General features: G+C 39.6%; 3 protein-coding genes across 6 annotated transcripts in view; all 3 read left to right on the forward strand.

The window, feature by feature from the left end:
- On the forward strand, nt 1-21,839 carry LOC117958414 (1-phosphatidylinositol 4,5-bisphosphate phosphodiesterase delta-3-A-like). Of its 4 annotated transcripts, none has more exons than XM_034894780.1 (16): nt 30-91; nt 8,598-8,760; nt 12,018-12,022; nt 12,695-12,923; nt 14,173-14,302; nt 14,945-15,170; nt 16,755-16,956; nt 17,091-17,235; nt 17,501-17,653; nt 18,097-18,249; nt 18,340-18,490; nt 18,636-18,752; nt 18,938-19,116; nt 19,797-19,932; nt 20,271-20,420; nt 20,509-21,839. In XM_034894780.1, exons 2-16 carry the CDS (start codon nt 8,627-8,629, stop codon nt 20,649-20,651), a joined length of 2,253 nt encoding a protein of 750 aa, XP_034750671.1. In that variant the 5' UTR covers nt 30-91; nt 8,598-8,626; the 3' UTR covers nt 20,652-21,839. The 4 variants fall into 4 exon arrangements, with proteins under 4 accessions (XP_034750672.1, XP_034750671.1, XP_034750669.1 ...); XM_034894778.1 differs by lacking the exon at nt 30-91 and adding an exon at nt 830-1,240; XM_034894781.1 differs by lacking the exon at nt 12,018-12,022 and having other exon boundaries at nt 1-91; nt 8,598-8,765.
- Nucleotides 18,810-27,134, forward strand: part of retsat (retinol saturase (all-trans-retinol 13,14-reductase)) — a 21,524-nt gene continuing 13,199 nt past the window's right edge. The window contains exons 1-2 of the mRNA XM_034894851.1: nt 18,810-18,815; nt 21,186-21,189. The gene's annotated coding sequence lies outside the window, so the exon portion shown is untranslated. The remainder of the gene's footprint in view (nt 18,816-21,185; nt 21,190-27,134) is intronic.
- The window catches only part of nmt1a (N-myristoyltransferase 1a), a 9,114-nt gene continuing 4,932 nt past the window's right edge, over nt 22,953-27,134 (forward strand). Inside the window, exons 1-4 of the mRNA XM_034894824.1 lie at nt 22,953-23,100; nt 25,366-25,471; nt 25,896-26,040; nt 26,557-26,675. Coding sequence (XP_034750715.1) covers nt 22,997-23,100; nt 25,366-25,471; nt 25,896-26,040; nt 26,557-26,675 — 474 coding nt within the window. The 5' untranslated portion in view covers nt 22,953-22,996. The remainder of the gene's footprint in view (nt 23,101-25,365; nt 25,472-25,895; nt 26,041-26,556; nt 26,676-27,134) is intronic.

The raw sequence follows: 27,134 nt of genomic DNA on the forward strand, positions 1-27,134 counted from the left end.
AAACAAAAAAGGTTACATGATGATATGCTGTGGCATACAAAAAAAGAAGGAAAACTATGATGTTCAGGCAATGGCAACCCTTCATACACAGGTAAGTACATAATTATCATATTTGATCAAGTTTTATTTATAGCTATTCTTTCCGCTTAAAGAAGTGTATTTAAAGCTTAAAATGTGTAAATATTTAGGTTTGAATAGTTAGGTAAACACTAAACGTTAGTACACATAGTTCATATGTATTTTATCTTTTCAATTGGAAGAATAAACATGAAGCATGATTTTGCGGTGTTAACCTCTTGAACTTCTGCAGTAGTAGAAGAAGTAGCCCACTCAGATAAAGTAAAAGTAGAAACCTCAGTGTAGAAAAGTCCTGCATTCAAAATATTAGCCTACTTAACTAAAACTACTTAAGTATTTGCATTAGCATATAGGTTCAAAAGTATGCAAAATTGCGAATTTTTGAATCATATAAGCTATATTAGTGTATTTCAATTACTGATGTATTAGGTGTGGCTTATTTAAATTAGCCTACTTAATATGTGTCTGGGAAGCATGTGAATTTCCCTCCAAGGATCCAAAAAGTTTTATCTTAATATATTCAAATTTATTTGTGGATTAAGCTATAGCCTATGTTGTGTTATAAATCTGAACATGCAAGGTAACTAAAGCTATCTAATAAATGCATTGTAAGTATGTAAGTAAAAAGTTTAATATTTCCTCTGAAATGCAGTGGAGTAGACGCATAAAGTCGCATATAATAATAAAAAATACTCGAGTAAAGTACAGTACCTCAAAATTGTTGTCTGCTTAAGTAGGATAGGACACTAAGCTCCGTGAGAAAATGTAGTCCTGTGCAGGGAATTGAACCTCCTCTGGTTCATGTATTCAGTTCGTCGGTGTTTGTTGGGACAGGAGGAGGAGGTAGTGCGTTAGGTGTGCGCCACGTTTGGAATCCTATTACGCACAGGCATGGGGAGTTGAGCGCCGGGGAGGGGTCTTACACATGTGTCTCTCTCTGCTCGGAGGCCTCTCAGAGACAGCACAAATCTGCGCTTGCGGGAAGACACCTGCCTCCCTCTTAAACGATTTTCGTAGAGTGAGCCGCACGTAAGGTTGTGGCCTGCGGCCATTTTCGCTGGAGTTGTGATAATGTTAGGCAGCGGCAAGCCAGCGGCCAGCAGCCCCAGAGAGCAGAGGAGGAAAGGGGCCGAGAAGACGATGGACCCCATCAGAAAGCTCGGTAAGTAAACATACAAACTGGTGACACGAAGTTAACTATTATAACTATCATATAATCTGCTCCAGCCTGAAATAAAAAACACCATAATGTTACTGTAAGGACTGAAATATTTGGATAAAGCCTACAGTATCTAGAGGGCAGTGTTTTTTGTCAGGTCGTATCATCTCCCCGTGACTTTCTTATTATGAACTTCCTTTAAGTGTACAGTGATTTTGATCATACTTAGTAATGTGTTTATATAGCCTACGTAACTTTTCAGGAGGACGATAGAGAGATAGCTGTTCTTTTATCAGGGTATTTTGTATGTTTGGTTTGTTTTAAACAACCAAGCAATAAAGTGGATTTTATAAGGAAAAACGTTATAAAAAAAGATGTCTTATAGCTTTTATTTAAAATGACATAGTTTGCTTTATTCAGCAGAAAAGGACTCAACCAGAACTAAGACTGAACATGTTTTGTGGTTGTGTGTGGGTGTAGTTGAAGTGATCATACGTTTTTTGAAGAGCTCTCACGCACTATGCTGTGATTCATAGTCCTCGCCGTTCTGCAGCCTACTCTGGTTCTCAGTCCAGCCTCTGATAGGCTGCTGGCCCTTCACACACGCCCTATCAGCTCACGGTCCAACGGCCACACCTCACCCCAAAATAGGCACCTGCCGAGCAACGACAGAGCACCTGTTGTCAGAATCTCGAAAGAGACACTGGATGTCTGGAAATCTGGACCACTATTTTCACCTTTATATACACCATACACATGTTAACTGTGCCTGCAGCCAATCATAGTGTTAACTCGTTTTAAATGTCAATATCAAGTCAACAGCATAACATCCAGAATTGAAAAGTTTCATTACATTTCATAAACTATACTGATAATACATGCAGGACAGTGAATGTATCCAAGATTTTTACAATACAGAACCCCCCCCCCCCCCCCACAAAGCTTCTTAAAAAATCCAACAAGTAATCACTTTTTTAAATCAAAATATCTTTACGATAGCTGATAACAGGTCTATTTATGTTTTTGTATTATATCACCACTGTTTAAGTTGGCATTCAAAAAACTAAAATCCTGCTCCAAAATTGTATTACTTGAACATTTAATTTGATTTTTCATCTTCTCACAGCAGTGTGTGTGTAGGGAACCAGACCGTGGCATTGACAGAGCACACAATGATGAATTGCTGACACTATGCAGACACTTTTATAAGCATTACTGCTGTTTAAGTTATGAAATCTCTGTGCCTGAAAATGTAGTACGCAACTGAACTCTACATTTGAGTCCCCTGCATATACTGAATGATGAAGCCAGTGAGGTCATCCACCACCCAGCCCCTTACCGCCATTTGACGTCCTAAATCAGTCAGGTGGCCTTCAACCCACCAAGTCTTAGCATCTTTTTAATCTTTACTTATTCTACCTCAGATGGAAAACATCACATAATTCTGTCATTGCCAAAAGTGGAATTAAGTGAGTTCAAAGGTTTTGTGTCACAGGACTAGTTTTTCTTGTTACTTTAAAGATCTCCCACTCATAGCCTTTTCTCTACAGTTACAGTTTACTGCGAACCTTAGGTTTTTACGTTTGAATCAGACAAGTGTACACATGTATAAATATATCCGCTGTCACAGACGTCCTCTGTGGGGGCTTAAGCATTTGGTTTCAGAGAGAGTCCGAGGTTCATGGCAGTGCTGTTAACTTGGAAGCTCTGTGGCACTGTGTAACACAGCAATGTGAGAACAAACAGGATTTAAACAAACAAAGCCACGACTTAGTGCGTTTGGGCTTGCAAAAGACCAGAAATCCTACTAGAAGGGCACTTCTAGTCTGTCACTCAATGTTAAAGTTCAGACCTGAGGGGGCGTTCATGTGAATTTTTCCAGTTAGTAACTCCTTTACCCAATTACTCCGACACCATGTGAATGCAGCACAAATGCCCTATTTCACAATGTTGTTGAAAGGGATAAAAGAGTTTTGTGTGTCAGCCCCGTGATTTGGATCTGCTCCAAAATGTAAGTAAGGAAGTAGACTACTCATCCAAAGTGCAAATAGGTCCATCTGGTTATTAGAGTTTGTCCATAAGTGGTTTGACAGGGATTTAAACCTTTTGGGTGTTCAATTGACCCCAAATATACACTACGTAGAATCATAAAGATCTTCGTGACTTTAGCTAAATTAACAAGTCATTGACAAATCATGTTCTTTGTAATTACAATTCTAAACATGCAGAATGACTACTCATTAAATCATCCATATTGTGTTCTTTTACAGACTTTTGAGTCAAAAGTGAGCACACTTAAACATTACAATGACAAATTTCTTTATCATTCGTACACCAGAATATTGAAATCATCATGAAATAAACCATCCAAAAGAACGTGGGATGCCAGATTTAAGCTGTGATTCAGGTTTAATGTGTAATATATTTTCTTAATTTTTGCTTTGATAAAAAAATTACCCTATTTTCTTCAAACGTCTGTAAAAGCTAAAAGTCACACTCCAGATATTAAAGTTGCGTTAGCTGATTAGAATCAATCTGTCAGCTGCGCACATTAATGAACCTTTTTGCTGTGTGGTCAAATCTTGCATATTACAACTATATTAATGAATTCATAATGAAAGAGAATGAGAAAACTGAGTCCTGCTTATTTTCAAAAGAATATAAAGAGGCTGCATTGCTTTTTATGTGCCGTCCAAGAAACAACTTTGGCAGTAACTCTGGATTTAAAAATAATACTATACTATTATACTATAATAATATAATACTAAAAGCTTATTGTTACTTCTTTTTCTGAGCAATATGTTCTCAAATCCGGTGATGCCACTGAGAGTCACTAATCCAAAGTACAGTTTTTTTCTTTTTACCAAACCTTCCTCAGATCATCTTTTAACTCTGGGTATCATAATTTCCACTGAAGGCTGGACCTTGTATTAAGAGACGCCCTACTTGCTGACTGACCTGTCTGGTGGGGACAGCTGTGGGACGAATTAAGAAAATTGAATTGACCCGTCGCCAGCATCATATTAACAACACCCTAATCTTTATGTACGTTTAGAATCCTTGCAAGCTGGCTTTCAAGACAGTTGTTATGCTGAAAGAAACGGGAACTGTGTCCCTAGAGGAGCTGGAATGTGTGCCTGCGGGAAGAGGACTCATGCAGACCCAATCTGTTATTGACCAGCCAATTTGGTTATTTTTTGCCTGATCCTCCTCTCAGTTGGAATTTGCTCCCGCTGCTCACAATGTCTACACACCCTCAGAAAAAAATATTCCTTTAGGGATTGAATTGAGTGTTTGTTGTTTTCTCAGCTGATCCAGCAGTGCTTCTTTATTCTATTAGCTCGTCTTATCACATAAAGCTGTTAGTTATTTTACTGTTTTACAAGTTTTAGCTGGTTTGTCAGTTGGCTACTCCGTCACTTTGGTCCGGTCTGAAAACCTATTGGATGCCATGAAATCCTTGTGACTTTGATGACTGCTTGGCTTTTCTTCCTCTAGCTCCCCCAGCAACATCTTCCAGAATGCTTTGGCACCTACTTTTGTGCAGATATTCATGGCTCCCAGACAATGAATCTGTCTGACTTTTCCTCCAGCACCATAATGAGATTTATATTTGTGCTTTTAAGTAAAATGTCTCAACAACTGTTTGAAAGATGTTCCATGAAATTTGGTGCACACATTCATGTCCACCACAGGATGAATCTTAATCAGTTTGGGGATGAATCTTAATCAGTTTGGGGATCCCTTTCTCTTCCCATATAGCATCATGATTAGATTTAAAATTAAAATCTGTCCAGTACTTTGGTTGTGACCACATACCTGTAAAACTAATGACATTCCCATCAGCCTCAGTTGCAGGCTACATAGTGTTTGTGTTTTTGACAACGTAGCAAATGTTAGCATGATAACACACGCTAAACTAAGATTTTAAATGGTGAACAATGAACATTAAACTAGGAAACATCGGAATGTTAACATTGGCACTGTGAGCATGTTGATGTTAGCATTTTGCTCAAAACGCAAAGTCGCAGAGCTGCTAGCGGGGCTAACATTTCATCCCAAACCATTTATTTGTTTATGAACAAATACCATTAAACCTAATGACATTCCCATTAACCTCAGCTGTACTTTGTGTTTAGTGCTACTTATCAAATGTTACTATGCCATTGCGCGAAATTAAGATGGTAAATGATAAACATGACATGTTACAATGTTAGCATTTAGCTAAAGCACTGCTGTGCTTCGATGGCAACTGGCATGGTTGTAGACTCTTTTAACTTTATTTCCTCTCTTATTTAGCAAATTTAGCTGCTTTTCTAATTAAGCACCAGCATAGTTAGGATGTCAACCAGATTTTCTGCAGGAGACAAAGTAAAGAAAACACTATTCAGCTCTCTAGCCTGAAGAACCATGCCCATCCCTCCATTCACACCCTTATAAAGAGGCCTTCAGGAGCATTTAGTGTGTGCTGTTGAAAACTGGCCAACACTTTCAGGCTTATGCTCACTTGTTCGGTTAGATATTAAAATTATGCAATAGAAAAGCAGGAATGTGGTCGAGGCTGGAGAGCAATAGTAAAAGGTTGGGCAGTGGGTTGAGACAGAAGCAGTTTGGACAGCTTAGTGTGGTCACTGACCTGCAGATAATCAGGTCCAGTTGCTCTGCTTGTGGGAATACCTTGCATGTGGTAACAGCTTGGGAGAACCGGTTTGTTATGGATGGAGGGCTGGTAGGGGGATTTCTTTGTGTTTAACCCTGATGGGGAGAGATCCTCTGCTGAGCCCAGTTTGTTTGTGTCTAGTCGGGGGGGGTGGAGAGCTACAGCTTTGACAATACAAGGACTGTCATTTAAAAGGAAAGTTAAGGACAGTATGCCCACTGCATCTTGAAAAAACTTGAGCTGCTCTGTGAGAGGCCCCATTCTTCCCTGCAAAAGAATCAATGAGGCATAGCTGAATGTGCTTTAATACCACTTGCACTTGTACTTTAAAGATGTAGTGGCATGGGTTTGTCATAATAAGTTACAAAGCAGTGTGATATAACCAGATACTTAGCTAATCCTTAAAAAACTAATTTGTCCAGTGGTTTTAGTTTTTGAAATAGCAAATTTGCATTAGGCAAAACCTTTAGGCCAATTTTTAGACTCAATGTTTGATAATGTTTATACCAGTATTTGAAATTATCGATCCTTGTTCCTGGGTAAAATATGGGCTTGGGGCCTTTAACACATCCCCTCCCATTAGATAACTCTAAAATAGCTAATATCAAATAACCAAGATCAATCAGTACATCTAACCTCATTTCATGTGTAATTTTAACCCTAACCCTAAATAGTTGTCTAAATTTCATTTAGTCTAAAATCATTTTACATTTCACTCATGCAAAAATGTCCACTCCAGAGTATTGGCTTGTTCCTCGTCTGTGGGTCTGTCACGTTTCAATGATGTAAACAATCATGAAATTTCCTCTCAAATTCAACCCTGCAGTCCAGAATCATCCTTAGCTTTATACTAGAGCTGCAGCTAACGATTTTATTTGTTCTTGATTATTTTGCCAGTAATTATATTTGATGAACCACCTAAAGTTTCTCAGAGGCCAACGGGACATCTTTAAATTGCTTGTTTAGATCAACCAACAGTTGATCCAACCAACAGTGTACAGTGAGAAGCACGATTAATCATTTATCAATTGGTGCTGATGAATATTCTCTCGATTGATAATAGATTAATTGACAAATCTTGTCAGCTCTATTTCTGTCCTTTATTTATGATGTAATCAAAAGAAGTTCATGTAAAACTGGCCCTGTACTTTTAAATTGTGTCTTGTGCAAGCATTTGGCTTTGTGATTGATCATGAAACTATAACATGCTAAGACATACTTGCGGCAAACAGCAATACATAGTTACTTGTTTTCCTTTCTGTGTTTCAGATGACTCTCAACTCAAACCTGAATTGTGTGTCCACCATGTCTGTAGATCCCTTAGGATTTCTTCTCACATCTTTTATTTTCTCCCGTAACATGCCCCAATCCTTTCAGTTCTGGCAACATAACATAATACATGCCTCTGTTCTGAGTTTCTCAATTTCTTTTAGCATCTTGATTTAATTTCCATAGGATGGCAATAGCTAGGGAGAACTATGAACCGTACAGCCAGGCAAAGACTGTCTGTTGGCCTGCTGCTGTGCCAAGAGAGACATAAATCTACACATAATCATGGCTGATTCACATCTCAACATTCTCTCAGCTTTATTCTTAAAATGTGTTGTTCAGACTAGAAGAAAATGCTCAGAGAAACATTACTTTGTTAAAACATTAGTCACTTTTCAAGACAATCCATGACAGCTCCACTCAGCACATTAAAAACCTTCAGCAACAGTCATTTCCTCCTAGGTTTGGATATGGAACACAGACTTTGGTGTAGGGTGTAAGCAGAAAAGTGTTGACTGTATATGTGAAGTTGGCTTAACAAATACAGTCAACATGACCTCTGATGTTGTTAACCTGACCAATGGATTGTATAGATTGGTAGGAGATATTGTACAGGCATTCTGGTGCCCAGAGGATGAATCCTACTGTCTCAGCAAGTATGAATTGCCATTAATTTGTTTTACACACATTCATGTTCCCATCAGGATACATTTTTGATAACTATAGTATGTTGATCTCTTACATTTTTTCTGACGCCATCAAGAAGTCAATTGTCCCATACTTTGATTTACAACCAAATACCTGCAACACTAATGACCATCCCATCGGCCTCAGCTGTACTGTTTTTAATGCTAGCCAACGTTAGAAAGCTATTTTTTTAAACTAGGATGGTGAACATGAACAAGGGGAACAACTTCCTTCAACTTCCTTTGACATTGTGAGCGTATTAGCACGCTGATCTTAGCAATTAGCTCAAAGCACCGCTGTGGATAGTAAAGTACAGACATCATTGCAGATCACAAGATCCAGATAGACTTGCATTGAAGATGCTCTCATGGCAGTTTCACTCAACGGCAATGTGGCGATAAGCTAAGAATCCCAACTACAGTGATCACAAAATAGAGAAAAGCCCATGGGACCAAAAACGAGTCGAGCTGAACCATGCAGTGTAAATGAGGCATTAGTCTAGCTAACGTTCCAGACAGCACCAAAGAAGAAATCATGATATTACTATCAAATCCCTAAGAGAAATTAATATGTTTTGTGTAATTAGGGCCTACATTTTTAGAAACCTTATTGTACATTGAGCCTGTAAGTCACAATAAAACGGTACAAACCCAAGACAAACTCTACCTGCTGATGACACAATGTCAAACTATATCACAGTTTATTGTTGCATTAATACTTCCTGTCTGGTTTTGTGTTCTCCAGGTCTACTGGACAATGAGGACGTACGTGTGATGTTGCAGGGCTGCAGCATGGTGAAAGTTCGCTCTTCAAGGTGGCAGAAGAGCCGAAACCTGCGGCTGCTAGATGACGGTCTAACCGTGTGGTGTGAATCCACCAAGAGCTCCCGCAAAGCCAAAGCCCAGCAGTATTGTGAGTGTTGCTGAAACTTGGCTTTATGATCACTGAGAGCGGGAAGGAGAGCACACAGTGTGTGGGTGTCTGTGTGTGTGTGTGTTTGTGTATGTGTGGGGAGGCTTTAAGGTAGAAAAGAAAAGAAGTACAGGACCAAGAGTAGGTTATAAGAAGTGAGGAGGGTTAAAGGAGGAGAAGGAGTCCTGAAATTCGGAGCGCTCATGAATAGATATCCCTGTTAAGAGAGGAAAAGGGCTTTGCCTGGAAGGAAACTTATCTACAGGGGAGTGTTGTAAAGACAGACCAGCAGGCCTTCTACCAGCCCAGTTCTCATTTTTCAGAGCTGGTGGGCTGTTTTATCTTGGCTCCATCTCATGCCTTCTTTGCCTTGTTAAAAGGGCTGTTTGTTTTCCTGGCGAGTGAGGAGATTAAACACGGGCCCTGCAATCTGGCTGAACAATAATCATGTGTATGTATTTATGTACCAAGTCATAAACGTAACCTCGTGAAAAGTCAGCTAGAGTAAGCTGGCTGACTTCTGCTTCACTAAGCTGTTGTGTAAAGTTACTTGTGACTTGTCCTGTATGATTGAGCTACTCTAATTGTCAAAAGATAATATTTTATCTCAGGGATGTAGGTTTGGTTTCAGAAGTATAAGCAATTCATATGAATGCTATTTTCTTCATTAATAAAAACTACTTCATGTTTGGAGCGGGTTGATTGCTGGGCCTCCTGTATTTATATATAAGCTTGCAGCTTTCTACAGAACCATTTTACCCCAAAATTACCGAAGGCCCCCAAAGCACTTAAAATGCAACTCATCTTTATTCTGCTGATTTACAGTGTACTTCTACTTTATAGGAAAACATTGTACTACTACATTTATCTGACAAAGAAGTGTTTCATTGCAGATTCAGATTTTACTGACAAAATATAATTAAAATATTAGTGCATTATTATTCATTAAACAATACAGCATTAAATTAGAGTCAAAAGCTCCAGCTTTAAAAGTAAATGTAAGTACACTGTTCTTGTAATGCCTCTCTTTTCACTTTAAGTAAACATTTTGAAAATAGGACTTTTACTGTGGTATTACAAGTTTTACTATTAATAGTTAACAAAAAATAAAAAGGGTGAAAAAGTAAAACAAGAGTCTGTTTGCCTGGGCTCCCAAATCATTATATTATTAAATTGATCATTTCAGGTAATCATATCTTGCCAAAACCAATAATTGTGTCGTTTTAGTCAGCTTCACATGCGGTTTTATCTGACATATCTTGTCACTATTTAATGAAAAAAACTCAGCCTTTACTGTACACTTACCCATATCAGTCATGTATCAGATGTAATGGCACACTGTGGCCTACCTTAAAGGAAAACAAAATGCCTGACAGAGTCAAGAACAAGAAAACAGAGAGACTTTACATCTGCCTGTGGGTATAATCATAAATAAACAGTAAGAATGTTGAGAATATTGTGTTTTTTAGGGAGTAGCATTAACTCTTTTAAACTCAGCAGATGCATCTCATCTGTCTCATATTGACACAGATAAGGTGTCCAGACAAAAGAGATTAGACTCTGTAGGGAATGTCAAAGTGCAGGGCATTTATTTATCCCATTTTCTTAACATTATACTTATTTATTTAACATGATTTACTTTTGGAGCTAAATCTTTTGGAATGAAAGTTTACTACAAGAGGGGCGGAGGATGAGTCTCTCTCACCCTCTTTTAATTTCCTGCTTTGACCTTTAGCTCTCCCACCTCTCTTCTGTTTGTGCTCTCTGTCCTGATGTTGGAATGCATTTTAATGCTAACCCCCGGGCTAGCTCTACAGATTTGTGGGTCAGCGGGTGGTGTGAAGGCCGTCTTGATTGTGCTGCAGCAGCTCCAGAAATAGAGAGGGTGGTCGAGTTGCAGCGGGTAACACTCCTTACAATGATGGCAAACAAGCAGCGTGAGGACAGGGTGGCCTCTTCAGTGAACAGATACTGATAATGCCACTCTGGCAGGCTGCTGGGGACCATATCTGTTTGTGTTGAGTGTGTGTTTGTGGGAATCCAGGATGAAGGATTGGCTTGGTTCCTCTTTTCCGAGCTCCAGGCAGTTCTCCAGGTCCAGTGTGATCTGGAGCCTGCAGTTCAGTGCTGCGTCTGATGCTCAAAAGCACTTGGCATAGAATACGACACTTAACACTTCTGCTGTTTCTTTCTGAGCCCCACACACACACACACACACACACACACACATTCATGTCACTTTTACCGTGTCCACAAAAACAAAGGAGGAATGTGGAGTAATTTTGAAGAGGTGGACAGCAAAGGCTTTATGACCTCCAGCAAGAGAATGAGGCTTTTGTCAGTGCAGACACTGCTTATTACCCAACTGAGTGATCACCACACAGCAGGCATCCCAGTGCAGAAATAGACGAGCTCCTTTGCTGAATAAAGTTGTTGTGTTAGAATCAGCTTGTGTTTGTGTGTGTGTCTGTGTCTGTCTGTGTGTGTGTGTGTGTGTGTGTGTGTGTGTGTGTGTGTGTGCTGTCTTTTCTGGGCAGAAAGTGTTGCCCAGACTTACCAGAGCTCTGCAAATGCAAGATAAACAGATCAAATAACTACATAACATGCTAGTCTCTAAGGGTAGTGGTCAGTCCACCACTTTGTTCCACACTAAAATATCTCAATAATTATTGGCTGGATTGCCGTGAAATTGGATACACACATTAATCAACTCAAAAATCAATAGAATTATTGAAAAATACCCATCACAGAATAGAGCCTAACATGATTTCAATAAATTGTATTAGTCCAAAACCATTTTAACCATAATTAATAATAAAAACAAGCATATTTGAGAGGCTGGGACCAGCAAATGTTTGACTTTTTTGCTTGAAAAATAAAGTGAAAAACTTAATTTATCAAAACTGTTAATCACAATAGTTGTTTTTACTAAATATACCTAAAAACATACACACATTCCCATCGACCTCAGCTTGTTTTGTATTTTTTGTAAGTAGCAAATGTTAGCATGCTAACATGCTCAACATATATGGTGACCATAGCAAATATTACACCTGTCCCTAAATTTAGTCCGGATGTCAGTTACTTTCCGTTTTCTTTGTGTTGGCATTCTAAACTCCACTCGCTTTCTGAGGGCTATGGTTAACTCATATCTTTGCGGGGTAAATTCAGACAGCTAGCTAGACTATCTGTCCAATCTGAGTTTTATGTTGCACGACTAAAACAACTTTTTTGAATGTACATATACACCAGAACATGTTCCAGCCCAAGGCTACTTTGCAGAGGCACTGCTCTTTAAAACGTTTATTGAAAGCAAATAAACCAGAGTCTGTTTTTCTCCTATCCAGAATGGTGTGTGGACTAGCCAGACCTTCCTCTACAGCGCTGTAGAGGAAGGTCTGGCAATGTGTGACTTTAGCTAACACAGCCTCACAACATGGCTGTAGACTCTTTAGTATTGCTTTTGTTTATATCCCATAAATCATGATCCTGTTCAAAGCTACCATAGATTATTATATTTGTGTATTTATTTAACTTTTATTTAACCAGGAAATCCTCTTTTTCAAGGGAGATCTGGCCAAGATGAAACACAGTTACAAGATTACAAAATTATAAAATAATGTGTAATCTGAATAAATGTCCAAAAGAACAACTACTATAAAACCCATTAGAAGAACTTGCTGTTTGAGCAGTGAAAGCACAAACTGAAGGTGCAACCTTAACTCGTGTATCAGTCTGTACTGTGCTGTAAGAGTCGTAACATTGCAGGTTAAAAATATCCTGTTGAGAAGTGTATAAAGTGCATGTTATATTTTACAATCCTGTTGCAATGACACTCTGTTTGGTGGGATTTATTAATCCATGTAGACACATGATGTTTGACCTTTAGCTGCTTCTTGTGAACTTTTTCTTTCCCTCTCCTCTCCCAGTCGCAGTGACAGAAGTGGAGTGTGTGCGTGAAGGCTGCCAGTCCGAGGCGCTGCGGCAGCTGTCCGGGTCGGTGCCGGAGAGCCAGTGCTTCACAGTGGTCTTCAGAGGTGCCAGGAAAAGCCTGGACCTGCTGTGCCCCTGTGAGAAAGAAGCTCGGCACTGGGTGCGAGGGCTACGCACTTTAAAGGAGCATGTGGCCAACATGAGTCAGAAACAAAAACTTGACCAATATCCTGCCCCATTTTCAATATGCCAGAACAGGGTACAGTGTAGCTGAGACAGCATTGCTATGGTTACTGTCTCTGCTGTCACATGTGCCATCCCACATCCACAGCATAGCTAAGGTGAGTAGTAATGACTAGATAAGAAAGCCTTGTCTAAATATAGTCCGACCACCACTGATAATTACAATCCCTCATAGGCAGAGGATAATATGACTGGAGGTATCAGGTCACCTCGCTTCGTTTTTTATATTTTTAGTTTTATGAACAAATAAATCATCAGGGCAATTATCTTGACTATACTTTCTTGTTATCTCATTTAATATATTTCATGGTGTAGACTTTCAGAAGCCTAGGTGATGTGTACGTGTGGGCTCTCGGTGTTACAGTTTGCACAAACTCACGGGCAGGTGACAAACTATAATTAGTCTCTTGTTGCTATCGTCTCTTTTATGCAGTTACATTAGATTATATTCATTCAGGGGACGTTTTTTTCCAAAGGGATTTACAATAATAGATGTCATTAAAAAGTGCATTATTCCCACTATTCAACCAAGATCTTGGAAACAGCTGAATTAAATTCTGTTCAACAATGTTGGCATCAACAAAAACACCTAGTTTACGTATTGCATTAGACTGCTTATACTTTCCCCCATTTCCCATAAAAATGTGTGTGTGTGTGTGTGTGTGTGTGTGTGTGTGCGTGTGTGTGTGCGTGTGTGTTTGTGTTTTTGTGTGTGTGTGGCTGAACTTTAATGCAGTATCCACATTGGCCATTTTCAGCAACCATTCATCTAATCCAAATCCAATGGCACGCTCTGTTCACTAATCTGACATCATTTAAAAAAACTAACTGAGAAAACATGCACCTAAAAAAACAATGCGACTGATCTCAGATGGTATTCTGTCTATAATGGAATGCAACAGAAATTTCTAAGTGACCCCAAACTTTCGACCGATATGTACTGCATATATATATATATATATATATATATATATATATATATATATATATATATATATATATATATATATATATATATATATATATATATATATATATATATATATATATATATATATATGTATATATATATATATATATATACTGTGTATAAGGGGGATTGCCTAAATGACTGAAACCGGTTAATACAAAAAAACTGTGTATTTCTGCACATTATGAATCCAAATACTGCCTTAATTGAGGAACTATAGTCCATAGGTTTTAGTCTGTTTTATTCCTTAACCCTCTTCACTTGGATCCGACGCTACCTGAAGCGAGCGGATCAGAACCAGGACGGCAAGATGAGCTACGATGAGGTCAAACGTTTGCTCCAGATGATCAACATTGACCTGAGTGAGCAGTATGCCCGCTCTTTATTCAAGGTCAGTGTCATGTACATTTTTTTAGTTTTTAGCACCTGTTAAATATCTGCAGTAGATATAACTTGATATATCTATATAAGATATAATTTCTCCTGAAATTGAATACTGAAAGCATTCAATGGAAAAAGAGAGGGAATACCTGTGCAGATATGTTGAGAGTTGGTGATATTTTTGCTTGTTTCTGTTTACTGTGACACCCTGGAGTGTCAAGTCTGTGTTCAATTACCAAGCCAGCGCCAAGCCAGCACCAAGCCAACCACCTACAGCCTTCCACATTTTTTATCCTCTCTGTCTCGTCTTTCCAACAAAACATCAAGAACCAGTTATTTCTTTACTGTGTGGTATTACTACCTGCCATGTCGTCTTTCCCACAAAACTTCAAGAGCCAGTTATTTCTTTATTGTGTGGTATTACTACCTGCCATGTCTCTTAGCTTTCAATTTCCAACATTGACCTTCCTCAGAGAGCCACATTTGTAATGTAAGTATAGACAGCTGGCTGAATTATTATTTTGGAGATGGGAAAACTCCACAGGGAATTTGAAGCACTCCCATAATAAAAGCACACTGTGTTTAACATGTGTCTCTGTGTGTGTCCGATTGTTTGTCTTTTATAAACTCATCCCTTTCCCCTGTAACCCAGAGGAGTGATCGATCCGGTGATGGTCGTCTGGATCATGTAGAGATTGAGGAGTTTTGCAGAGAGCTGATGCGACGGCCCGAGCTCGACGCTGTGTTCAGACACTATTCTAGTAATGGGTGTGTGCTCGCCACTGCTGAGCTACGCGACTTCCTGGGAGACCAAGGAGAAGACGCCTCGTTGAATCATGCTCAGAGTCTCATACTCACCTATGAGCTCAATGACTGGGGTAGGATAAACAGTTATTAAAGGCTTTAGAGAAATAATCCTTCATTTGCATATAGACGCTGTGAGTGTCCTGTTTCATACAATGACAAAATTGTGATTTAGATATATCTTTAAAGGCATTTACTATTCTAAAACAATAAGGAAAAGCCCTCTGGTGCACAGTAATGTGATGCTCTTCATGTTTCCAGCAGTGGGGGTGGTTAGTTTTAAAGAAGAGCTAAGTCATTAGCACAAGCAATAATTTATAATGGCTGACATGAAAACTAGCAAGATGCCATCCACAGAAACTTTATTTATCCAAGGAAGTAGGTGTCAAAGAGACAAAAAGGGCTGAAAGAATATGTTCTTTGTTTTCTCCAACATTACATAGTCTTTCTCGCTTATCCGCGACTCAAAACTGGATAAGCGGATGAAGAAAACATAATTCAAATAAGTGAGTGACATGTTTGGGCAAGGCAAGGCAGCTTTATTTGTATAGCACATTTCAGCAACAGGGCAATTCAAAGTGCTTTACACAAAATCAGTTTAAAAATAAAAACAGATAAAACACGTGAATTAAAAATAGAAACATTAAGACACATAAAACACAAGAATAACCACAAGGGAGGTGAAGATTAGATGACTGTCTGGTTTAGTAAGAGAGAATCTGTGAATTATATAGGGTGGAGTGATTTCCTCACTGTTTGAATGCCAAGTCAAGTGCAAAGCCGACACATCACAAGTCAAAATAAATAACACAAAAGAATGTTCCCCCTTGGCTGTTTAGTTTAATCCATGTGAGAGAAGGAGTCCTGATGCATGTTGTTTAACCTCTTTATAGATTGCAAGTATAACAGCAATTGCTTACAGACATTTGACAACAAACTTTTTTTTTTTTGCTCCCCCCACCCCCCACATACTGCCTATGCAAAAATAGTTAATAGTTAATAAATAACATACTTACTTCCCACATATATACAGGGTAATATACTAAGTGGGTGGTAAAAAAAAAAAATAAATACACATAAAATAGACCAAGGTGAGCACATGATGTTGACCGTTTTACCCTACCCAAGGCACTATTCCATATTTCATCAGCTGTAACTATTCCAAGCTTTTCAAGCCAGTCTGCTCGGATCTTATTAAGTGATAAGTCACTAAGAGACATACTAGTATTATATCCGTGAGGTAAGACACTTACCACACAGGAATTTGCTAAATTACATCCAGTCTTGTTCTTGGGAAGGATTTTTTTTGATGGTTTGTTGCCCGCTATTACTAATACATGAGGTTAGGCAGGGCCAGTCCCCCATTTGCCCTATGCCTTTGAAGGAGCACCTTACAAACCCTGGGGTGCTCATTGCCCCATAAAAATAAGGACATCAGACTGCCAACAGATCTGAAAAAAAGATTTTGAGAGGAAGACGGGGATGCTCTGAAAAAGATATAAAAATCTGGCCAACACGTTCATTTTAATACATGCAATTTTGCCTGCCAGAGACAGATTTAATAGACTCCACTGTTTAACCTCTTTACTTAAACTCACACCAGTTTTTTTCCGATTAATTTGCTAAAGATGCTTTTAACACTTTGCCATTTATTGCAGCTCAAAAGAACCAGTTCATGTCTCAGAATGGTTTCACAATGTACATGCTGTCTCGGGAGAATGATGTGGTTAACCCTGACCATGCCAGAGTCTACCAGGACATGAACTGCCCTTTGGCCCACTACTTCATCTCCTCGTCACACAACACTTACCTAACCAAGGACCAAGTCACCAGCGCCAGCAGCACTGAGCCATACATAAGGTATCCGGACAGAGACCTGTGAAACATCTTCAAACAGCACATATTTAAGCTTGATTAAAAACCTATTTAGATGTTCTAAATTTATATGATCCTCCTGTGGAGTAAAATCAAAAGTATGTGTCTGTCACTGACAGGGCTCTGAATCAGGGCTGTCGCTGTGTGGAGCTTGACTGCTGGGATGGAGATAAAGGTGAACCTGTCATCTACCACGGCCACACTCTCACCTCCAAAGTGCCATTTAAAGAGGTCATTGAAACCATCGCCCAGTACGCCTTCAAGGTAAAAGGAACTTGATTTCACGGTGTAAATCCTCAGCTATGACAGTATGCTCGCTGCTCCTCATTAATGTAATGAGTGAGCAGGCAGTCAGCCTTCTTGCTGTCACAGCCTACTGCACTTCTTGTGGTTGCATTCCTGGCTCTGAGGCAACCCTGCGGTATTTTGGTTTTGACATACTATATCATTACAGTGTTGGGTCCGGCATTGCTATAATGTGATCTAATTGCATTTTAATGATGTGATTCTCTTGTGTCTCTCCCTGCAGGTGTCCCCATATCCTCTAATCCTGTCCTTGGAGAACCACTGTTCTGTGGAGCAGCAAGCTGTCATGGCCAAACACCTCCGCACCATCCTGGGCAGCAAACTACTTACCAAGCCCCTCAGTGCCCAGCCACCAAAGGACTTGCCTTCTCCTGAAGTAAAACACGCACGATTACAACACACAAACGCACGCGCACACACACACACACACACACACACACACAGTCGTGTCTGGCTATCTTTGTGGGGACCAGTCATTGACATAATGCATTCCTTACCCCCTTACCCTAACCTTAACCATCAAACCTAAATGCCTAACCTTAACCCTCACCCTAACCCTAACCATAACCTGACTCTAACCCTACTCCTAAAACCAAGTCTTATTCCTCAAAAAGCCCTTTAACGTTAAGGGGACCAGCATTTTGTCCCCACAAAGCTGTCAGGTCCCCATAAGTATACTGTATTCACAGTTTTTGGTCCCCACAAATGTAGCTAAACCTGGCCCACACACACACACACACACACACACACACACACACAAAGACTTCTGTCTGTCTGTTTTTTTTAATGAAGTAATTTGTTCCAATGACATTTTTGCAGGAGCTGAAGGGGCGTATCCTGGTAAAAGGGAAGAAGCTGATTCCTCACTTGGGCCAGCTGGGAAAGGCTGGCAGCTGTGCCAGCTTCTCCTCAAGCTCTGAAGAAGAACCAGCAAGCAGCTTTAAGAACACCCCCAAGAAGGATCCTGCAAAGGTCACTTCAGGAAGACTTGCAATAAAGCCTAAGAAGCACTTTTTAGATAATCACTCAATTTTCTTTTATGTTTGCATTTAGCCCTCCCAGGTCTGTTCTAAACTGAGCCCAGAGCTATCAGAGCTGGTGGTGTACTGCAGAAGTGTCCCATTTCGTGGGTTTGAAAATGCATCTGAAAAACCCCCAACTGAAATGTCCTCCTTCTCTGAAAATGAGGCTCTCAAGCTCATAAAAGACTCGGGTACAAGAGTGGAAATAATTGCATCTTGACATTGACAGAATGTCAAAAATATGTTCTGACATTGCTTTACTGCAGCTGATTCTACACCAAATATAATCAGCCTCCAGTGTATCATGGCATGTGGTTTTCTTCTTTTTATTTGCAGGAAAGCTTTTTGTGAGACACAACAGCAGGCAGCTGAGCCGGATTTACCCGTCTGGCCAGCGCCTCCAATCATCCAACTATGATCCTCAGGAAATGTGGAACGGAGGCTGCCAGATGGGTTAGTACAAATTAAGGCAATTCATTTGGAAAACATTATGTGGTCAGTAAGGGCCAGAGAAATGTTATACTGACTCTCATTTCTGCAAATTGCTTTACTGACTGCATTCACTGATGCTGAAATGTTTTCCGTACGTGTGTGACCAGGCTTGACGTGTTACTGATTCCACTCTCTGTGCTGTGCAGTGGCTTTGAACTTCCAAACACCCGGGGAGCAAATGGACCTGAACCAGGGTCGCTTCCTCCACAATGGTCGCTGTGGATACGTTCTCAAACCGGGCTTCCTGTGCAGCCCCACTTCCGACTTTGACCCAGAGAATACGGGAGGAGGCCCCGGACATATCCCCACCCAGCTGACAATACGAGTGAGTAACTGTGTTACAGCAAATTTGGATTGGTTGACTTCTCTGTTCTGATACCAGTATTGGAAAACCCTCCCAAACTGCCTTAAATGCTGGTATTGGTATTGGCAAGTACTCTAGTTTATGCACTGACCTGATACCACCATATGTTCTTTTTTTGTTATGTCTCACTGTCAAACTGGATAATAAAAAAAAGTTCTATGGAGTTTATTGTTTGTGTTTTTTCATGTTTCTCAAAGACTTTAACCTCATCCAGACCGACAACAATGATAGCAGTCATACCACATCTTTACAGAAATAGTAGAATATAGCTGTTAAAACATGATAAAATAGATGTATTTTTTAACACACTGGTATTGGATCGGTACTCGGTATTGGCCGATACGCAAGTTCAGGTATCGAAATTGGTAGAACATCTCTACTGTACATATATCTATTGCATGTTTGTTCATCCTACAAGATGATTATGTTTCTATTTTTCCCATTAAAGTTTTTTTTTTCTCACTGTAATGAGTATCTGAAGATAGAGGGTGTCACATGTACAGATTGTGAGACATTTTGAGGCATGTTGGTGATTTTGGGCTATACAAATAGAATAGATTTGGCTTTACTTGAATATATAAATATTTATTTTCACATCAGAATTTGATGTTAAAACTGACAAATTGCACTTTGCTTTTCAGATAATATCTGCACAGCAGCTGCCAAAAATCAACACAGAAAAGGCTAGCTCCATAGTGGACCCACAAGTGTGGGTGGAAATTCATGGGGTGGCTATTGATAAAGCAAGAGACAAAACCCAGCGCATTGACAACAATGGTAATTCTGAGACGTCATGATTTACTAAAGAGCGTTTAACAATAAAGTGTCAACGTTATATTATTACCTGTATAAATGTTTTAAGCAGAAAGCTAATTCTGTATTTTTATGCAAACCTATTATTGCTGTGAAATAATTTCATGCTATAATTATATACTGTATATGCAATTTTTTATTATTATTGTCTTATTTTGTAATGATGTAAATGCAGAAGGCAATAGATGACATCATTAAGCAGCACAGATCTTTTCAGCCTTTCCTGTCCAACACTATGATTAGTTTGCTTGAAAGGCACAGTACTGGAGGATGTATTTACAGCTCTTGTACACCCTCTACAGGTTTCAACCCACGATGGGACTGCACTCTGAGCTTCCAGCTCCAGGTCCCTGAATTGGCCCTGGTGCGGTTTGTAGTGGAGGACCATGATCACACTGCCAAAAATGACTTTGTGGGGCAGTTCGCTTTACCTTTCATGAGCCTACGGACAGGTGCTCATAAAAATACACTATGCATCTCCTAAAACAGTCCGCACTTTGGCATGTTGTTTAATGTGTGTAATCTACTCTTTTTTCACAGGTTATCGACATGTTCATTTATTGAAGGCAGACGGTTCCAGTCTGTCCCCCAGCACACTCTTCATCCATGTCAAAGTGACCCTCAAAGGAGTTCCCATCAAAACTGTGTCCGAGCGTATAGCCATTGCCAAACGCAAGGCATGATGTGCATCTGAACTAGATGGAAAGCTGCATTTTCTGACAACAAAGGTCTTTGGAAAAGAAGCTCTGAATGTGAGCAGAGAGAGACTGCTGCTGTTGCTGCCAGCCGGTCTCAGAGTCCAGACCTCAAGTGGTCCAATTTACACTTCCCAATGCAAGAGGAAAGATGTCGTTTATCAGAGATGAAGAAGCATACTGGCTCTTAGCAAATGAATTGCCTCAGGCAGGATAATCAATCCATGATACTCTGTGAGAGGATCTGGTGTTGTCAGTGCTGAGTGCTCTAGGAGCAGGGCACTGAGGATTATGGTTCATGAAATACAACGATATGGGTCATATCATAGTTAAATGTTAACTCTCATGTGTAGGTGGATACCCCATAATCTTTTAGACTGAGTGAAGATGTGTTAACTCTCCTTTTGTATTTTTTGATTTTAGAAATAAGTTAATTTTTTTTACACTTATTTGGCTTAACCTTAAAGAATGAGGACAGTTTAAAAAGAAACAGCACTTACTTAACTGATGCTGTCTTATAAGTGCCGTAAGTCAAAATCCAAGCATGTCATTAAAAAGATAAATATATTTATGAATTGTTTCAACACTAACTGTGATGTAATACAGATGATTGACAATGACAATGATTGTCATTGGTTATTTGAACAAATTATGAAATTGTTAATTTCATTTTACTTGATACTTCAGATACTTGGCACTTTTAATTGTATGACAATATATTTACTGACTTAATATACTTACGAATGACATTGAAACATAAACAGTAATAACTTTTAACTTAACTTAAACTGTAACTTTCTTAAATGTCAGTTGTTTTAAAAATGTCATAATTATTTATGTTGAAAATTCTTATGCTTAGGTTCTAAGCTAGGCAATTTTGGTTGAACACTAATTGCAACATTCTAACACAACCACCAATTACTTTTGGCTACAGTGAATTATTTAATACTCTCATAAAGAGCTTCCCTGATAATACAATGATGCAGTAATGAAAGATGCTGCACTTGGATTACTGTAATTACAGTTTAGAAGATCCGGTTGAGTTTCAATAGCGTGAGACAAATGGTGAAGTATACGACTTGCAGTGTTAAAGCTTAAAGCTTATTTTGTGTAAATGGCAGCTAGTATTATGTATGCAAGAGAGAATACTGTTTCCATAAAAGCTCTGATAACACATCACTGTGTTTTGTTGTTGTATGCTATGAAGAGAGAGACAGAGGATGTCTGCTTATTGAGGGGTGGGGGTTACACAGAAATACATGTATGGATGAATATTTCCTTGCAAGCTGATAATCCGAGGAGACCAGAGGGTCAGTGAACTGTATATGCTCAAGGACAAAATAATAGTTGTAATAGCGCTGGTACCACATTATGAGAAAATGTATATAAATAAGGATTGCAATAATGTTGGTACAGATTGCCAGTAGCCTGCTTTAAATAGATACAGGTGAGCAAACCAGTCAAAGGGATTTAATCTGGCAACCCAACAAAAACATAATTTGCTCCTGTTTGAGAAACATTTGCAAAAAAACACAGTACCGGAGCCTTTTTTCTTTAAATCAAACTACATATTACTTGCGTCTTTAGCAGGAACCACATGGGACTGAGTGCCAAAAAAAATTCAGAAAGTAATGCAATAATTACTAACTGAATACTTCTTCCACCACTGCACATTTTGATGTTCATGTAAGAAATCAATCCGTTTACACAATGCATCTTCGACCTCTTCTATTTTTCCTTTCACACGCTTCAGTGTTTTGATTTCACTTAGGCCAAATGTGGATCACATTGCTCTAAAGGTATTTGTGTGCAGGAGAGAAAAAATGTATTCCACCAAATCCCAAACCACAGGCACATTTTTTATTTGTACGATAATGTTAAAATACTCCACTACAAGCAAGTCATCCATTCAAAATGTTACTTAAAAGTACAATACACTTAAAGTGTCAAAAGCAAAAGAAGGCTCATTATGCAAAACTATTAACTTCAGAATAATGTATATTATGAAATAATTATTGTAGATGCATTAAGGTGTCACTCATGTGTCAGCTGGTAAAGGTGAAGCTAATTTATAATACAAAGCTATCAGATAAATATAGTGCAATAAAAAGTATAAATATGTGCGTCTAACATAGTGGGGTTGAGGTGAAAAGCAGAATGTATTGGGGTCGTGATACATAAAAGACTAGCCTAAAGACTTTAAAAAGGGAGCGTGGTGTTTATTTTAACCTCATATAACAAACGGCATTTTCATCACAGCTCTAAGCCAATAGCATCAGGGGAGGTTTAAAGCCGTCGAGGGCACGCGGTGGCTGCTCACTTCCTGGTTGAAGATGGCGGATGAGAATGAGACAGCACCGATGCCGGAGAAAGAAGATGTAGAGGATCATGGACACTGTAGCGACTGTGAAAACGAAGAGCACCACTCTGACGATGGGTAAGAAGGCGGGCTTTGCAGCAAAGTGCTGTAAAATATACCACGTCTCTGCATACTCCGCTAATCAAAGCAAGAGCAAACTAAAGCCTCTGTGAGCTGTCGGGATAGACAGCCATCGATTGAGGTTGTCCCTTCCACTTGCCTTTACCCTATTGGTTAGAAACCCTATTTGCTTGCCAGTTCTTTGATGTGATTGGCTGAGAGTGTGTTCCGTCCCTCATGTGGACGGGCTTTAGCTTCGCTTTCCTTTAGCAATGATAGCAAGGCGTTGTATTGGGTTAGCAAACCCAAAGTACGCCTAAAAGCTAGTCATGTAATAAAACACTACGTTTAGTATCACTCTGAACACTTACAAAGAAAGTCTATTTTTTTTATTAAGTTGACAGTGAGATATATTATTCGCATAAAACTGCCTGGACTAATGATGTTCATGGCAACCCCCGTTGACATTTAGCGAATTAGCCTGAATGCTAACAGAACTGTCAAACCCCTATTGTCTGTAAGTGGATCTAGGTGCAGACAGTTAGCCGAATCAAAAGTGAAAGAAGCAAAACCTGCATTGTTTTCCACATGCAAGTTGATAATTCCATCTTTCCAGGTTGGTTAAGTTAACTGGGGAATCAAGAGGGCGTTTAATTCCCTCTTTAATCAAATCCCAGACATATAAAAGATCCTAAATCAGTCTAGCTCTCTTAACTGAAAATAGGCTTTGATGGAAATCCTACTTCTTCTCGGCATTGGCTTCTGTTGTTTACCAAGCGGTGACACGCATGATGGTAGAATCAGCTTGCACATATTAAGGCGTGTCCTGCTCACTGTAAACGTTTTTTTTTCTGCTTTTGGGAGCAAACGGAGAGTGAAAATGTTGTGGTTTTTAACAGAGAAATCAATTTCATTGTGACGCCCTCATCACAAGTTATAGCTGTTGGGGCCCGAAGGAGGTAAAAGCGGCCAGCATTTCACAAGAAAAAAAGAAACCTATGAGAAAAGAGAGAACGCAAGGCTAAAAGATGAAAGTGATTATCCTATTTGTAGTGAACCAAATGTGAGTTTTACTGTTGCTCTTTTTAAGCAACACATGTAACTCCCCTACACACACACACACACACACACACACACACACACACATTCTCACAAACACACACACACACACACACACACACACACACACACAAAGACTGGTTCTGGCTGTTAGCTGGTCTACTCTGTTGAAATGGAAGCCTGTGGAACAAACTATTGAATGTTTTGTCCAATGGCCCAGTCTCTCAGGGGCCTATTGTACATACATATGTACACACACGCATATACTATACAATCATATGATTCACCATCTGTGCTGGTGTTACAAATACAGGCCGGCTCTTGGCTTCACTTCTCTCTTGTTGGACACTAATGGGCTTATCCTCTGTAAGTATGCAGTCTCTCTTCTCAGAGAGAGAGAGACTGACTGACTGTGGGAGGGGTTGCTAGACTAATAGTGTATGGTGATTTGTCCTTTTTTTTGTTTGTTTTTTTAATACTGTGTGTATTTTTCATTTTTTTTGGGGGGGGAAACTTTATTGTCCAGGATTCATGTGTGTAGAGCGCAAACGGTCAATAATACAGCCCTACCTTTTATGGCTGGGTCACTAAACTACTAATAAGTTCTCTGTTTTTAGCTGGTTGGATTAAAAATACTGTAAATGTAAATGTGCTGTATTTATATAGCGCTTTTCCAGTCTTAACGACTGCTCAAAGCGCTTTTACATCTACAGGAAACATTCACCATTCACACACATTCATACACTGTGGCCGGGGCTGCCGTACAAGGTGCCACCTGCTCATCAGATAAACATTCACACACATTCACACTCCGATGCGCAGCACCGGGGGCAACTCGGGGTTCAGCATCTTGCCCAAGGACACTTCGACAATGACTGCAGGGGCGGGGATCAAACCGCCAACCTTCCGATTGGCAGGCAACCGCTCTACCACTGAGCCACAGCCGCCCCTGTCCCTGGCTTAACTTTATTTAGGTAATTGTCTTCCACTGGGATAATATGATGCATTTAGGCTGATAAGGTGTGTGTGCGCGCGTGTAAAATTATGTATAGATAGATAGATAGATAGATAGATATAGTACAAAAATGTGTATAAGGCAGCTTTAAACATCAATAGGCGTATCCCAGTGCCAGGTAGAGTTTAAAATATTCCATTTTGACCAGTGCTTGCAGTTCGTGTGGGATAGTAGGCTAATACAGATGCCTTCTATTTCTGTCCTCTCAGTGACAGGGGTCTGGGTGACGACACTGGCGCCAAGAAGAAGAAAAAGAAGCAGAAAAAGAAGAAGAAATCTGGCGCCCCAGAAGCAGTTCAGGACCCCCTTGCCAAGGCATAAATTCCTCTATATTTGATGAGAAACACATTTCTTTTTCTTTTGTAAATTAACGGGTCAGATCCCCTAAAATTTATAAGGAAAACAAAAAAAAATTCAGTCAAGTTTGTAGTTACAGCACTACCACAAGATTAATGTTCATGTTGATTTATTTTAAGTTGATTTTAGAATGTCTTTTTGTGGTTGTTGTTAAATGTTCATGTTGTGAAAGCCACTAATTGTAGCACCACGTCCAAGACAAATTACCCCTTGGGAAATAAAGTGTATTCTATTATTAGACACTACATGCTTACATCCACATCAAACATCTTCACTACTTTGCCCCTCACGTCTTGCACCACACCAAATATACATGGAAAATTATGATTTATTTGGGCGGATTGACACTTTTTACACTGATTTCTGTCTTGTTTTCAAAAAGGTGAATTCATTGCCAGCTGATAAGCTACAGGAGATCCAGAAGGCCATTGAACTGTTCTCTGTAGGCCAAGGCCCTGCCAAAACCATGGAGGAGGCAACTCGGAGAAGTTACCAGTTCTGGGACACACAGCCTGTGCCCAAGCTAGGTATGACGTCTGTCAGAGCTGTCAGTTCAGCTGTAAGACTTGCCCTGAAACTAAATTTTTTTTTGTCACAATCAGCATTCAATCCCGGGACAATTAACTCTGCAGTAGCCACGGGTATTTATCGTGTCCACCTCCGATCTGCAGTATTGTTAAGATGACACCCGGATGGACTTGCTAATTTTTGCCCCTTTTTCTGGCATGGTGCCATGACTTTCATCATCTTGGCCGCAAATTTCGTCTGTCACCATCTAAGCAGCGCTCCAATATCATTCCAAATTAGTTGGCACAGTGTGTGTGTGAGAGACAGAAGTTTGGATCACTGCAGTTTAGTGCACTATATCAGAAAGCTGTCGCATTGAAAGTTGAACACATTTTCCGGCGCCGAACGTGCCACACAAGAAATAAAAACCAAAACGCATACTCGTTCGAAAATATTCGCTAATTTGGGCTGGGAAAAAGTCTTCAAGGATGTCATGTATCGTGGGTTTCTGTGTTTCATTTTCTGTTTTCCTTCAGGGGAGACTGTGACATCACATGGCTTCATTGAACCTGACAAAGACCACATTCGCGAGGAGCCCTACAGCCTCCCGCAGGGCTTTAGCTGGGACACCCTCGACTTGGGGAACCCTGGTGTGGTAAGTGTGTTTCTAAACTGGTACACTCATAGCAGGAATGCACATGTATTTCATATTTAGTTACAATTTCCTTGATCTCTGTGCTTTATTTTATTTATTTATTTTTCTGTGCCAATCTGATCATGTCCTTCATTCACGGTTATCTCTTCAGTCTTGTGATAGCTGATAAATGATTATAGTTATAAAAGTGGATCTGTTTAGTCAGAGTTCAGCAGAACTCTTGTGCGTATAGCTACACACTTGCTTTACATGAAAACTATATCCACAAAAGTTAACAAAGGTGTAGCTCACCTACACAAAAACAAGCTTGTTGCCTCATTTTCTCAGATGCAAGCAAGATTGTTAATGCAGAGAAGTAGAGATATTAGAATCTGGAATTATATTTTTCATTAACAACATTGAATTTTAAGAGTGCATGTACTTTTGTTTCATGAATTTGTAAGATGCACATAAACTATT

Source organism: Etheostoma cragini, chromosome 15, assembly GCF_013103735.1.
Source record: "Etheostoma cragini isolate CJK2018 chromosome 15, CSU_Ecrag_1.0, whole genome shotgun sequence".
Taxonomy (NCBI): domain Eukaryota; kingdom Metazoa; phylum Chordata; class Actinopteri; order Perciformes; family Percidae; genus Etheostoma; species Etheostoma cragini.

What these genes read in the sequence shown, in the direction of transcription:
- LOC117958414 (XM_034894779.1), top strand. Translation starts at nt 1,150, where the DNA reads ATGTTAGGCAGCGGCAAGCCAGCGGCCAGCAGCCCCAGAGAGCAGAGG. An exon ending in GAACGGAGGCTGCCAGATGG is followed by an intron (nt 18,753 to 18,937) that starts GTTAGTACAAAT and finishes TGTGCTGTGCAG; the next exon opens with TGGCTTTGAACTTCCAAACA. An exon ending in CCAGCGCATTGACAACAATG is followed by an intron (nt 19,933 to 20,270) that starts GTAATTCTGAGA and finishes CACCCTCTACAG; the next exon opens with GTTTCAACCCACGATGGGAC.